Source organism: Alosa sapidissima, chromosome 23, assembly GCF_018492685.1.
Source record: "Alosa sapidissima isolate fAloSap1 chromosome 23, fAloSap1.pri, whole genome shotgun sequence".
Taxonomy (NCBI): Eukaryota; Metazoa; Chordata; class Actinopteri; order Clupeiformes; family Clupeidae; genus Alosa; species Alosa sapidissima.
The window spans coordinates 8,264,223-8,275,306 of record NC_055979.1 but is presented as its reverse complement, the minus strand read 5'-3'; the positions used below and the strand labels follow the sequence as shown (position 1 = coordinate 8,275,306).

Below are 11,084 nucleotides of genomic sequence, written 5' to 3'. Positions count from 1 at the left end.
GCTACATAACTTAACCACCCTTAGCCTATGTAGCCTAAATTGTTAACACAAGGAGCAATAATAATCACAACAAATATTTAAGTTAAATAACAACATTTTGGCGGAAAACTATGGGGGGGCCAGCTTCACGCAGGTGAAAACCCAGGCTACTGTTTTTTAGATGTCCACTCCAACATAGGCTACATAATGAACATATATGCATAGACCTATTTCAGAATTTCCCAATACCAATTGACCAATATAGAACATGGTTAATGCTCACTCTGTTTCACACATGTAGCTTTGGTCTGAAACAACTAGGCTAGGCTAAGCCGTAACCCTACATTTACAATGAAAATATGGAGTTGTGAGATGGGAAGAGGGCGAGAGAAGAGATTTAGAATGCCCTTTCTAGGTGTTCGAAAACTTCAGCACATAGGCCGAGAAGACTTTCCTCACGGGCGTGTAGGTGGAGCTCATGTGAAAATTGTGTTTTATTGAGACTGTTGATTGCATAGCCTACAAATGCCCACTGGACGTTATGGGATTCTGTATGAGAAAACGGATACAATTGAAAGAGATGAGCCTCTGGTTGAATTTTTAATTTCCTATTAGTTGCAGTGCATCATATTATTAATGCATTAGTCCCGGTCCCGGAATAAAACCTGGCATAAAATAAAGTGGCATTCCACGTTCACTGGAATTCTTACAACGTCACGTCGCAGACAGTTCGGTCCCTAAACTATTATGACGCCTCAATACGCTTTTATTGCCTCATTAGGATTCTGCTTTTTACGTGGAATGTTAGCTGAGTTTAAAGTTTTATTCTGGACATCACCTGGCTAGTGAGCAGACGTTTTTTTTTTGATCGCTCTTGATTTCTCACGGATTTTAGGATAGCCTAGAACTAACTTAAAACTCATAAGGTGTGTGTTTACACATCATGGGTGCAACGGTGGTCGAAGGTAAGAAAATTATTAGGCTAAAATAAATAGTTAGGCTACTGCTACTCTAAATATTGATTGGTAGGCCTATTACTTTTAGCTCTCATCCTATTTCAATCATGATTTCAGGCGAGCCACACGGTGGCGTAGGCCTACCTTCATACATTCATTCATTGGAGTTTTCTGGCCTTGAATGGCAAACTGATGCCATGGTCATGGATCAAAAAAATCCATTCAAGGCCTTAATGGATGAAAAAAAGGTAGGTGTGGCTAAGTAACGGAGCAGTCTAACAAAAAATATTTTAGGTGTTTAGCCGGCAATTTTGTCCAAACTTAAAAGTGTTATTGTCCAATATAGGCTATGCTTTGTATAGGAGAAAGTTTTAAATGTGAAGACTTTATACCAGCAATTGTTTTACCCATTGGAACACCACAGGTGCAAGGTCCTAACAAGGAGAAATGCCTGTTGGGTATGAAGGTTTGGCTGCAGACCCAGATAGGAACGCAGCGTCTGGGACAACACCTGCCCCAACTGACCAGCACTGTCCCCTTAGCTGAAGAGGTACCTGCTTTAGTCAACCCAGTTTAGTGCTTGAGATTCTGAAACTGCTCTTGTTCTGATCTGATCAGCGGCCAACATGCTGAAACTACTTTAGCTCTGATTCGACTACACACCAACATACTATAAACCACTCAGATTCTGCCCTGATTCACATCCAAGATACTGAAGCTGTTTTAGTTCTGATTGGACCACACACTAACATACTGAAACCACTCTGATTCAACTCGATGGGCACGAAGTGGGCAGATTTAGATACTCTTTTGGGACTTTTGGCTTTTTTCAGCAGATAAACTGTGCCCCAGTAACCCATTCCCCCTCTCTGTGCCCTCAGGCTGCGGTGGCGGTGGCGGTTGCTGCCTGCCCCCCTGTGGTGGATGACGGCTGGACATCATTCATGTTCAGCACGATCCATCGGATGGTGTCCGAGGAGAACGGCCGAGCTGAGCTCTGGGCCACCGTGCTTCAGTTTAAGGAGCAGGCCCTCGTCCAGGAAGCCCAAGCCAAACTGGACCTGCTGTCCTGCCAACCAAGGCTGGTGTTGCCCATATGCGCACACACACACACACACACACACACACACACACACACACACACACACACACACACACACGCACCTATACATACTTAGGGCACATTCACACTAGAGCCTTTGGTCCGGATCCAAGTTTGTTTAGAATGTGGGCTGTTTTTTTGCCCATATGACACACTCATGCACACGTAAATGCACTCAGCTCTACTGTTAGCGACAGGCTTGTGTCCAAATGTAGATAGCTTGACTGGGGCGGTGGTAATGTAGTGGTTAATGAGCTGGGCTAGCTAAAGTTATGGATTCAATTCCCAGCTTCCACAGCTGTGCTGTGGAAGCAAGGCACTTAACCCCGAGTTGCTCTGGGGACAGTGGCCTTGTAATACCTTTAATATAAATTACATATGTAAGTTGCTTTAGATATAAGTGTCTGCTAAATTAACCAGAAATTCAATTTCAGGGAATTACCAGTGCATGAAAAATGTGATGTAAAATATATAGTTAAACAGATCATGCAGAGATAGTTACCATGATGTTGCTAGGGTAGACAGGGTGGTTGTTATGCTAAATAATATGGTTGCTATGCTGGTTGCTAGGGTTGTCATGTTGTCTACTATGGTGGTTGCTAGGTTGATATTTTGGTAGTAGTTGGTAGGTTGCTGCTAAGGTAATGGAGATGGTTGCTATGGTGTTACTAGGGTAGATATGATGGTGGCTATGTTAAGTAAAGCGGTAGCTAAGCTGGTTGCTAGGGAATCATGTTGGTTGCTTTGGTAGTTGCTAGGTTGGCACTATGGCAGTGGTTGCTAGGTTGTTGCTTGGGTAATTGAGATGGTTGCTATGGTGTTGCTAGGGTAGATATGGTGGTTGGTACATTTAATAAAGCGGTTGCTATGCTGGTTGCTAGGGTAATCCCGTTGGTTGCTATGGTGGTTGCTAGGTTGTTGCTTGGGTAATTAAGATGGTTGCTAGGTTGTTGCTAGGGTAGATATGGTGATTGATATACTAAATAAAGTGGTAGCTATGCTAGTTGCTAGGGTGGTTGGTAGGTTGTTGCTAGGGTAATCATAGTGGTTACTATGCTATTTAAAGTGGTTTCTATGTTGGTTGCTAAGGTAATTATGGTTGCTATGGAGGTTGCTGGTTAGGAATTTCAGTGCCCATGGATGTTGATAGACAGATAGTTTAATGGATATTGATAGGCATATTCAGGAGCATGTCAGGTTAGGCGATCAATGAACCATAAATTCTTGCCGTGTCTTGGTCGGGAGATTGGCCACATTACAAGATCGGTTAAGAGGGCCTTGTAATCGTGTAATCTGAACAGGCCATTAGAGCGGAGCGCTCTAGAATCTTTGGTTGGAATAGGTGCAACTCAGTTTATGACATAATGCCTAATACAAAGTCTATGGGAAAAATAAGCTTGTTTTTCATTAATATCTCAAAAAGTATAACGTTTTATAAAGACATAGCAACCTTGTCCTTTTGGAGACCTATGCTACAAAGTTTGAACGAAGTTTCAGGTCAAGTTGAGCGTATGGAAAAAGCAGTCAGCGGAATAATAATAAGAATCCAAAGAATCTCTCTCCAACTCACTCTAGGCCTTTCTAGCCAAGGCTGATGCTGCTTGTTAAATGGCTGACTGACTGACTTCCTCCTGTCTGTGCAGGTGTGGTGAAGAGGCAGGTCAAGACCCTCTTACGGAGAGTTTCCGTGTGACCTCCCAGCTGATGCACCAGCAGGTGGGCTATCCGTTTCCTGAAAATGGTATCCTTGCAATAGCCAAAAAGCGAAACTGACAGACTATACAATGTGAAAGAAATTTTGATGTCTAACGGAATTTAAGTTCAACACTGTATTTCTCACTGGTCCTTCTGATGTAAAATTACCTGATATTAAATTATTTTTTTAATAATTATTAGTGTCTTATTAAATATTATGAAGTCTTATTAAATATTAGGATTATAACTATTTTGTTGGTAATATTGTTATTCTAAGTTCTCTTTTTGCACAGTAGCATGAATGACAGTCCTTGTCTGTAAGTCACTGAGTGTCAGTTGTAAATGAATAAATATAAATGTAAAGGTTTTATTTTTGTCTACAGGCCCAGATGAAGAAGATTACTCAGGCCATTCAGGCTGCGAGCGAGGACAGGAAGTTGCTTCTGAAACACCTGACCGACCTCGAGACCCAGAGAGCATCAATTATCCAGTTGCAGAAGCAAGCTGAGGCCTACCGAAAGGTCAGGGGTCACCAGGAAACACACACACCACAGTCACCAAGAAAACACACACACCACAGTCACCAAGAAAACACACACTACAGTCACCAGGTTAACACACACACACACCCCACAGCTGCCTGCAGAGTGGAATGATTTGATGTCATAATTCATCTTGGTAGGCGGCCCAAATGTCTGAGTCTGTCGTAGAGACCTCAGTTCTGCAACCTGGTCAGATGCAGCGAACGGACCTGAAGGCCAAGCTGGTCTCTCCCGCAGCATCTGTAAGTCTTTGACTGATTCACTTAGTGTCCCCTTAAGCCACCTCTACGTGGGGAAAGCCTGTGCCTATATGATACAGTACAATACTCTTACAGCCGGCCTACACCAGCTACACAATTGAAGCTCTCCAAACAAAGAGAATTGTTGCATAAATCTTTATACCTCATCATCATATCTCATATTATAACCCCACATTTCTGTGGTGACAATGTAGTCCCTTATAATAGAATTGATATATGTAAGTCACTTTGGATGAAAAGTGTCTGCTAATTAAAATATAAATGTAAGTGCATTCATTTCCAGGCTGCTGGCCAGGACACTAAGGTCCTCCACACTGAGGTGCAGGATGCTGAGGACCAGACCTTTGAACATGATCTGAGCCTGAAGGTGGCAATGGGAGAACACCAGGAGATGGCAGACAAGTCCTCATACAACAGTGTTAAGTATGAAGAGATCTCCACAAAGGTATGTGGCGTGCAGAGTGACTATAAGAGCGTGATCAGACAGGGGCTAGTTTGTCACTCGTAAAACTGTGAGATGCACTATGTTTTAATTAAAACATGAATGATGTTGGGCGCTTTTCCGCCTGGAGTTGATTTTTTTCAATTGCAGGCGAAATAAGCAGCCTGCTAAACGTTTACTGCCCTGAAAACACAACAGAAAATCAAACCAAGTTTTGTTACAGATACATCATAAATCATGTACTGATCATGTACAGATAATGTTACACATCACTAGACCAAGCTTTAATCATACAAAATACACTGCTACTGAGCTCATGGCATCTAAGTGAATGGAAGAGGTCAGCTCATCCTTTATATCACTGATTGCGTGTTGTTTGTTGTCCTTCTCAGTGTGCGAGGAACGGCGCTCTCCGTACTCCACAGTGTGAGGTGGCTTCTAATGATGCCACAGTGATGCCGGACGACATGGAGGACAGTGACCCTCAGTACAAGGACGACTTTGAGTCCGACGAGGGCGAGGTGGAGGATGAGGCTGAGACCTGCTCGTCCTTCAGCAGCACTGATGACTGCGCAGAGTTTCTGGTGAGACCCTCTCTGACCTCTGACCTTCCCACAGAGTTATAACCATAGATATATGTAGAAACCGTATGGTTATAACACCCAACACAGGTGACACTTGGCGCAGGCAAGTTCACATACTAGAGGTGACACATATTGGGCTATTCTAAAAAACACTTCTTAGAACCTAACGTTGAAACCTAACGTTCTGTTTGGGCTGATAAGAACCAGCATCAGACTGACCCGTAAATGTATAACCCAAGTCTTTTGGGGTGATGGAAAAAGATTTCTCCAGGCACTAAAGTCTAAGCACTAAACTAAGAATGTCACATTCCCAGCCTTCACCTGGTCCTTTAAGATCCTGTTAAGTAAAACTCACATTCTCTCTTTCAGTTCACTGACAGTGCCGTGTCTGGTGCGGAGGAGACCCTTGGTCACAACCCGCTGCGGAAGGAGACACCCCGAGGCTCAGTCCTTTCTGACCAGCAGTCGCTGGTCAAGCGTAACCGCGAGGACCAGGCTGGCCCCTCCAAAGTTAGGGCTCAGGACCAAACCTCCTGGAGTGGTAAAGCTGGGCAGGCGTGGTCAAAGTTTCATTCGAAACTCTGCAGAATAAGGTACAGTCGCCATTCTGCAAGTGTGCAGATTGAGGTACAAACACTAAACACACTAACTCTTCACATCAACTTGATCCTCCAGATCAAAGAGATACCAGTGGAGGAACACCAGTGGCATGACCAAGACCGAGAGGCCTACAATGTGAAGATCAAGTACGGCAAAGTGTTTTTTGACCACTTAATGGACAGCACCCTCACATGCCTGCTTGTCCTTTCAAAAAAGAAAAACAAGACGTCCTAAAGCCCCTCCCATCTCCTGTGCCCACCCCCACCCCATTACTCCCTATTAAATGTCATTGCAAATGTAGTGTTACTTCTTCTTTCAGGAGAGTGGTTGGTTACAGACCAATGTATTTATTTGTTTATTTAAAATAATGGTGACATTTGAATTGAGTGTTTCTGAGCATGCACGTGTGTGTGTGTGTGAGAGAGAGAAAGAGAGAGATTTGTAATTGTAAGTATTATGTATTTCACATTATAAGAGATCAAAATACATGTTTATGAATTTTCAACCCAGTTCAAATATATATGATCCGATTCCAGGACATTTTTCGCTCTGTAATGCAATCTGCTTTTTCCTGGATAAGCTCAATTAAACAGAGAGTATTGAAGGCATCACCTTCTTGAATTCATGTTAAAAATGAATTCAAATTAATTGAATGATGTTGCTGCTTTTATTGTGGGGAAACAAGACTGAAGTAGAGGGCTGTAAAATTAGAGAGATGGAAAAAAGCAAAGGTGGAAGGGGGTGAGACTGTGAATAAGTTAAATGAGACTAAAAGATGAAGAGAATGGGTGCAAGTGTGTTTGTGTGTTGGGGGGGCGGGGTCAGGTCAGACAAAAACCTCAGGGGTGCTGTGGCACAACTGGCTACTGCATCCATACCACACTGGGGTCCAAGTGTCTATGGGACCCGGGGTTGAGCCTGACCCGGGTCATTTCCCGATCCCTCCCCATCTCTCTCTCCCACTCACTTCCTGTTTCTATCTTCATTGTCCTGTCACAACAAAGGCAAAAAGCCCCAAACGACTAAGTAACGCCAATACTGGAAATGCATACCCTGAAATCCAGAGTTCTTGTGAGAGCACAATGGAATTGTCTCTGCGAGACACTCTGGCAAAGAGCAATGATGCACGTTACTTTTACCCCAACATTGCGGGGAACCAGCTAAACTGATGAAGACAGCGCTGCAACGTTGCAGGATAGTACACATTGGTCGTAGTGTTATCCGATTGCGTTGAAGTCCGAAATCATTCAGAGTAAACATGGTCTAGTGTTATCCAATTGCGTGCATTGACATTTTTAAATGTATGCTTGTTGCTGCCCCTCGAGTTGGGCCATTACATTGTTCTTTGCCAGACCCTTCATCTTTCTAGATTATCAGGGTCTGGATTTTCCAGGCTAGGCTATTATTAGAGGATTATATCATGCCAGAGAGGTCAGAGATTGGCTGAGGTGATAACATACTGGCACAGAAACATTGGGAAATGTTTTGCACCATGTGATACTAGTAGACTTGTTTAACTGTAGAAGGTTAAGGGGTGTAGAAGGTGTAGAAGGTTAAGGGGTGTAGAAGGGTGACTGTCAGCGTCCATGTGCTTTGCAGTCGGAATGTGTGAAAAACCCATTCCACCAATCAATTATTATGACCGCCGCGCAGCGAAGCGGCGGTCATATAGGTTTAGTCAAATTTTTTTCTTTTTTTTTTTTCTTTTTCGCATGCCCAAATTTCCGTCAATGATTCCCGGGACACTGAAAGACCGGGGTACACGAAACTTGGTGGACATGTAACCCCACATGGATAGCATGGAACCATCGTTTTTCGTTTTGATCTGTAGCCCCCCCGCTGAATTGGACCCCCCGAAAGGAGGGTAGGGCAGACACAGTTTTCTGTGAATATCTCGAAAACCGTAGGGTTTAGGAGGACCATTTTTTTTTGTATGTTGATCTCAAGGGGCCATGTCAACCCATTCCATAACCACTCATTTCATGTATAGCGCCACCTAGTTAAACACAAAAAAGTAAAAATGAGGTGGTGTAATTGAAGGTATCTGTGACCTAACATAGTCAAAACTGCACGAAATTGGAAGTGTAGGATCATTATGACACCCTCTGTATGCACGCCAAGTTTTGTGGAATTCCGTTCATGGGGGGCCACACAATAAATTAATTTATGTTACTATACACCAACTGGCCTGTAGGTGGCCGGAGACAGTTTTCTGTGAATATCTCGAGAACCGTAGGGCCTAGGAGGTCCACCTTTTTTTTGTATGTTGGTCTTAAGGGGGCATGTCAACCCATCCCATTACCATTTATTTCATGTATAGCGCCACCTAGTTAAAAATTAAAAAGCAAAAAATTAGGTGTTTTCATCTCAATATCTCTGGCTGACAAGGTCAAAACTGCACGAAATTAAAAGTGTAGGATCATTATGACACCCTCTGAATGCATGCCGAGTTTTGTGTACTTTCGTTCATGGGGGGCCTTACAATAAAATAATTTATGTGTACATTTAGTGACGTACACCAACAAGGATTCCCGGGACACTGAAAGACCGGGGTACACAAAACTTGGTGGGCATGTACCCCCACATGGATAGCATGGAACCGTCATTTTTCGTTTTCATCTGCAGCCCCCCCGCTGGACTGGACCCCCCGAAAGGAGGGTAGGGCAGACACAGTTCTCTGTGAATCTTTTATGGTATGTTGGTCTCAAGGGCCCACATCAACCTGGCTTATAATCACTCATTTGTGATTTGCCCCCCCCCCCCCCGGTAAAAAATGAAAATCAGTAGGATTAAAAGAAAGCCAAAATAAATATTCATCATCATCATCATGGCTGCATTTTCAGTATTGGCGAGAAGTAGTCGTTTGTCCACTAGATGGCGCATCGTTGCAGTGAGACGTAATTTTGTTAAAAGTTAAAAGTGGGTTGGAAAAAAACAATGGACGCTTCATACAAGGACTGTAATTTACCGCAGCGAACATCTAATAAGGATAGGACGATGTTCACATGAAGTGTAATTCCCATTTCTTCTTGAAGCCGAAATAAATCTGAGGATGTTTATCGGACATGCTTGGTTTTTACTGCAGGTACGTTAATCTTGTAATATCAATAAGGACCTAGGTAATGTTACCGTTAGCGTTGGTTGAGTGATGGAGGCATTTGATTTATTGCATTTGTAGAAAACTATAAATGCGGTTATACCAAGCAAATGTATAGCAGCACTGTTTGTATCTTTCGACTGTCATTTATTGCACGTGCTACAAAATCATTCTGTGCAATGGAAGATTTACCAACGTTACACCGGTCTGATACAGTTTTGCCTATACATGCGTGAGACTGAGACGCCTGTTTATTTTGTTTTAAGTGCGTGCAGGGTGTGAGAGGGGAATCGATGTGCTTTGATTACAGCTTGGTAGTTGTAGTCTGTGAAATTAAAAAGCACGTGTGTGTGAAGTATCCAAACAATGACACCTTCATTTCATTATGGCTGCTTTAGCAACACACCTTAAGCTACTGTGTAGTGGGTCCCATTTAGAAGTGGCTACTTCATTCGCGCTTTCCTTGACTCATGGAGCTGCGTGAATGTTATTACAACTTTTCGCCACGATATGACAGTTTAAGTCCGCTTGATACTGTAAGGCGTAAGCCATTGGTTTCCAAAGGAGATTTTATTTGTGTCGCCAGCATAGCCTATTGACAATTTATGTTGTAAATAGGCCTACCTTATAATCCTACCTGTAGCTTAGGGAAGCTAACAGCTTTCTATTAGGATCTAGTTTGTTAGTTACCGTTTTGTCATAACTCTCTGATGCATTTTTGCATTTAGAATAGCCAGAGCGTGTATATCTCAATCGGAAAATTAAACAATATCGGGTGCCTATGGACTAGGCTGGGTGAACCCAGCCTGATCTGCCCGCTATTTATTTTTTGATTTCTTAAAAGATTGAGCTTGGTCTGATGAAAGCCAGACTAGCCATGGACCTCAGTTAAACAATGCAAGGGAACATGAATCAGCCTATATTTGCACTAACAATAACGGACAAAAGCTCTTCAACTTTGGCCCGTTAAAATGTGTATGAACAGTCTAGCGACGCATTTCATCAAGGCCCATTTGGACATGTCAGTTATTTGCACCACTGGTTAGATGTAAAACAACATTTCGTTTCAGACTAGGCTACTGTTACTTAATTTGTGCATTAACAATAACGTTTCAGACTACTGTTACTTAATTTGTGCATTGACAATAAAGTATTACATGAACTAAAGATGACTAAAATCTTATGTAGAAGAAGAAACATTCACAAAAAATCCATCCATCCAAAAATGACCTTTGTTTTTGATAGCTGTTGAAAACGGCATGGAACTGACAGAGATGTTTTTGTTTAAAAATACATACAAAATAAATAAATAAATAAATAACATTATGCTGATACCTTTTGCTTTTCCCAAATACAATGTAGCCTACAGGTGTAAGTGACCTTTCATCAATCCAGTTGCAATGGATGAACTGTGATGAACTGCCCTACTTGTGATTGTTTAGAGATTTTAAAGGTTTATAACAATTCTACATCTTCTTTGGCTATTCTACAATCTATTCACCTTTTCAGCACCAGTAGGGTACTTTCTGTGCAGCCGCACACACACACTCAGGCATGCCAAACAAGCATACACAAAAGTTTCAAGAGTGGGGGATGGAGTAAAATATGGAGACAAATTGAAGTGTGATTTATTTTCGCGGAACGGATGTACAGGACTGAGCGGCGGTCATATTTTGTACCACTATGCGGTACATCTAGTTTCCAAATGAGGTGATGTGAACGATGAAATTTTCACTGGGAACTTTTTGTTTCCCATGTGCATGAACACACCGTCTGTCCTCTTGCTGAAACAGGAAATGACAGTTGTGCTTATCTTGTTTCACCAGA

The 11,084-nt window shown here is 42.5% G+C and overlaps 1 protein-coding gene across 4 annotated transcripts; it reads left to right on the top strand.

The window, feature by feature from the left end:
- Positions 1-815: 815 nt before the first annotated feature.
- On the top strand, positions 816-6,466 carry LOC121698642. 4 transcript variants are annotated; one of them, XM_042080923.1, is made up of 11 exons: positions 816-944; positions 1,053-1,183; positions 1,360-1,485; positions 1,817-2,016; positions 3,681-3,753; positions 4,116-4,253; positions 4,415-4,516; positions 4,818-4,979; positions 5,369-5,560; positions 5,930-6,153; positions 6,236-6,466. In XM_042080923.1, the coding sequence occupies exons 1-11, from the start codon at positions 923-925 to the stop codon at positions 6,297-6,299; spliced, it is 1,434 nt and encodes a 477-aa protein (XP_041936857.1). In that variant the 5' UTR covers positions 816-922; the 3' UTR covers positions 6,300-6,466. The 4 variants fall into 4 exon arrangements, with proteins under 4 accessions (XP_041936857.1, XP_041936858.1, XP_041936860.1 ...); XM_042080924.1 differs by lacking the exon at positions 4,415-4,516; XM_042080926.1 differs by lacking the exon at positions 1,053-1,183 and having other exon boundaries at positions 858-944.
- The last annotated feature ends 4,618 nt before the right edge of the window (positions 6,467-11,084 follow it).

Bases quoted from the DNA above. Each gene is read 5' to 3' on its own strand.
- LOC121698642 (XM_042080923.1), top strand. From the start codon at position 923: ATGGGTGCAACGGTGGTCGAAG. The intron at 4,254-4,414 runs GTCAGGGGTCAC...TCATCTTGGTAG, and splicing joins AAGCTGAGGCCTACCGAAAG to GCGGCCCAAATGTCTGAGTC. The intron at 4,980-5,368 runs GTATGTGGCGTG...TGTCCTTCTCAG, and splicing joins ATGAAGAGATCTCCACAAAG to TGTGCGAGGAACGGCGCTCT.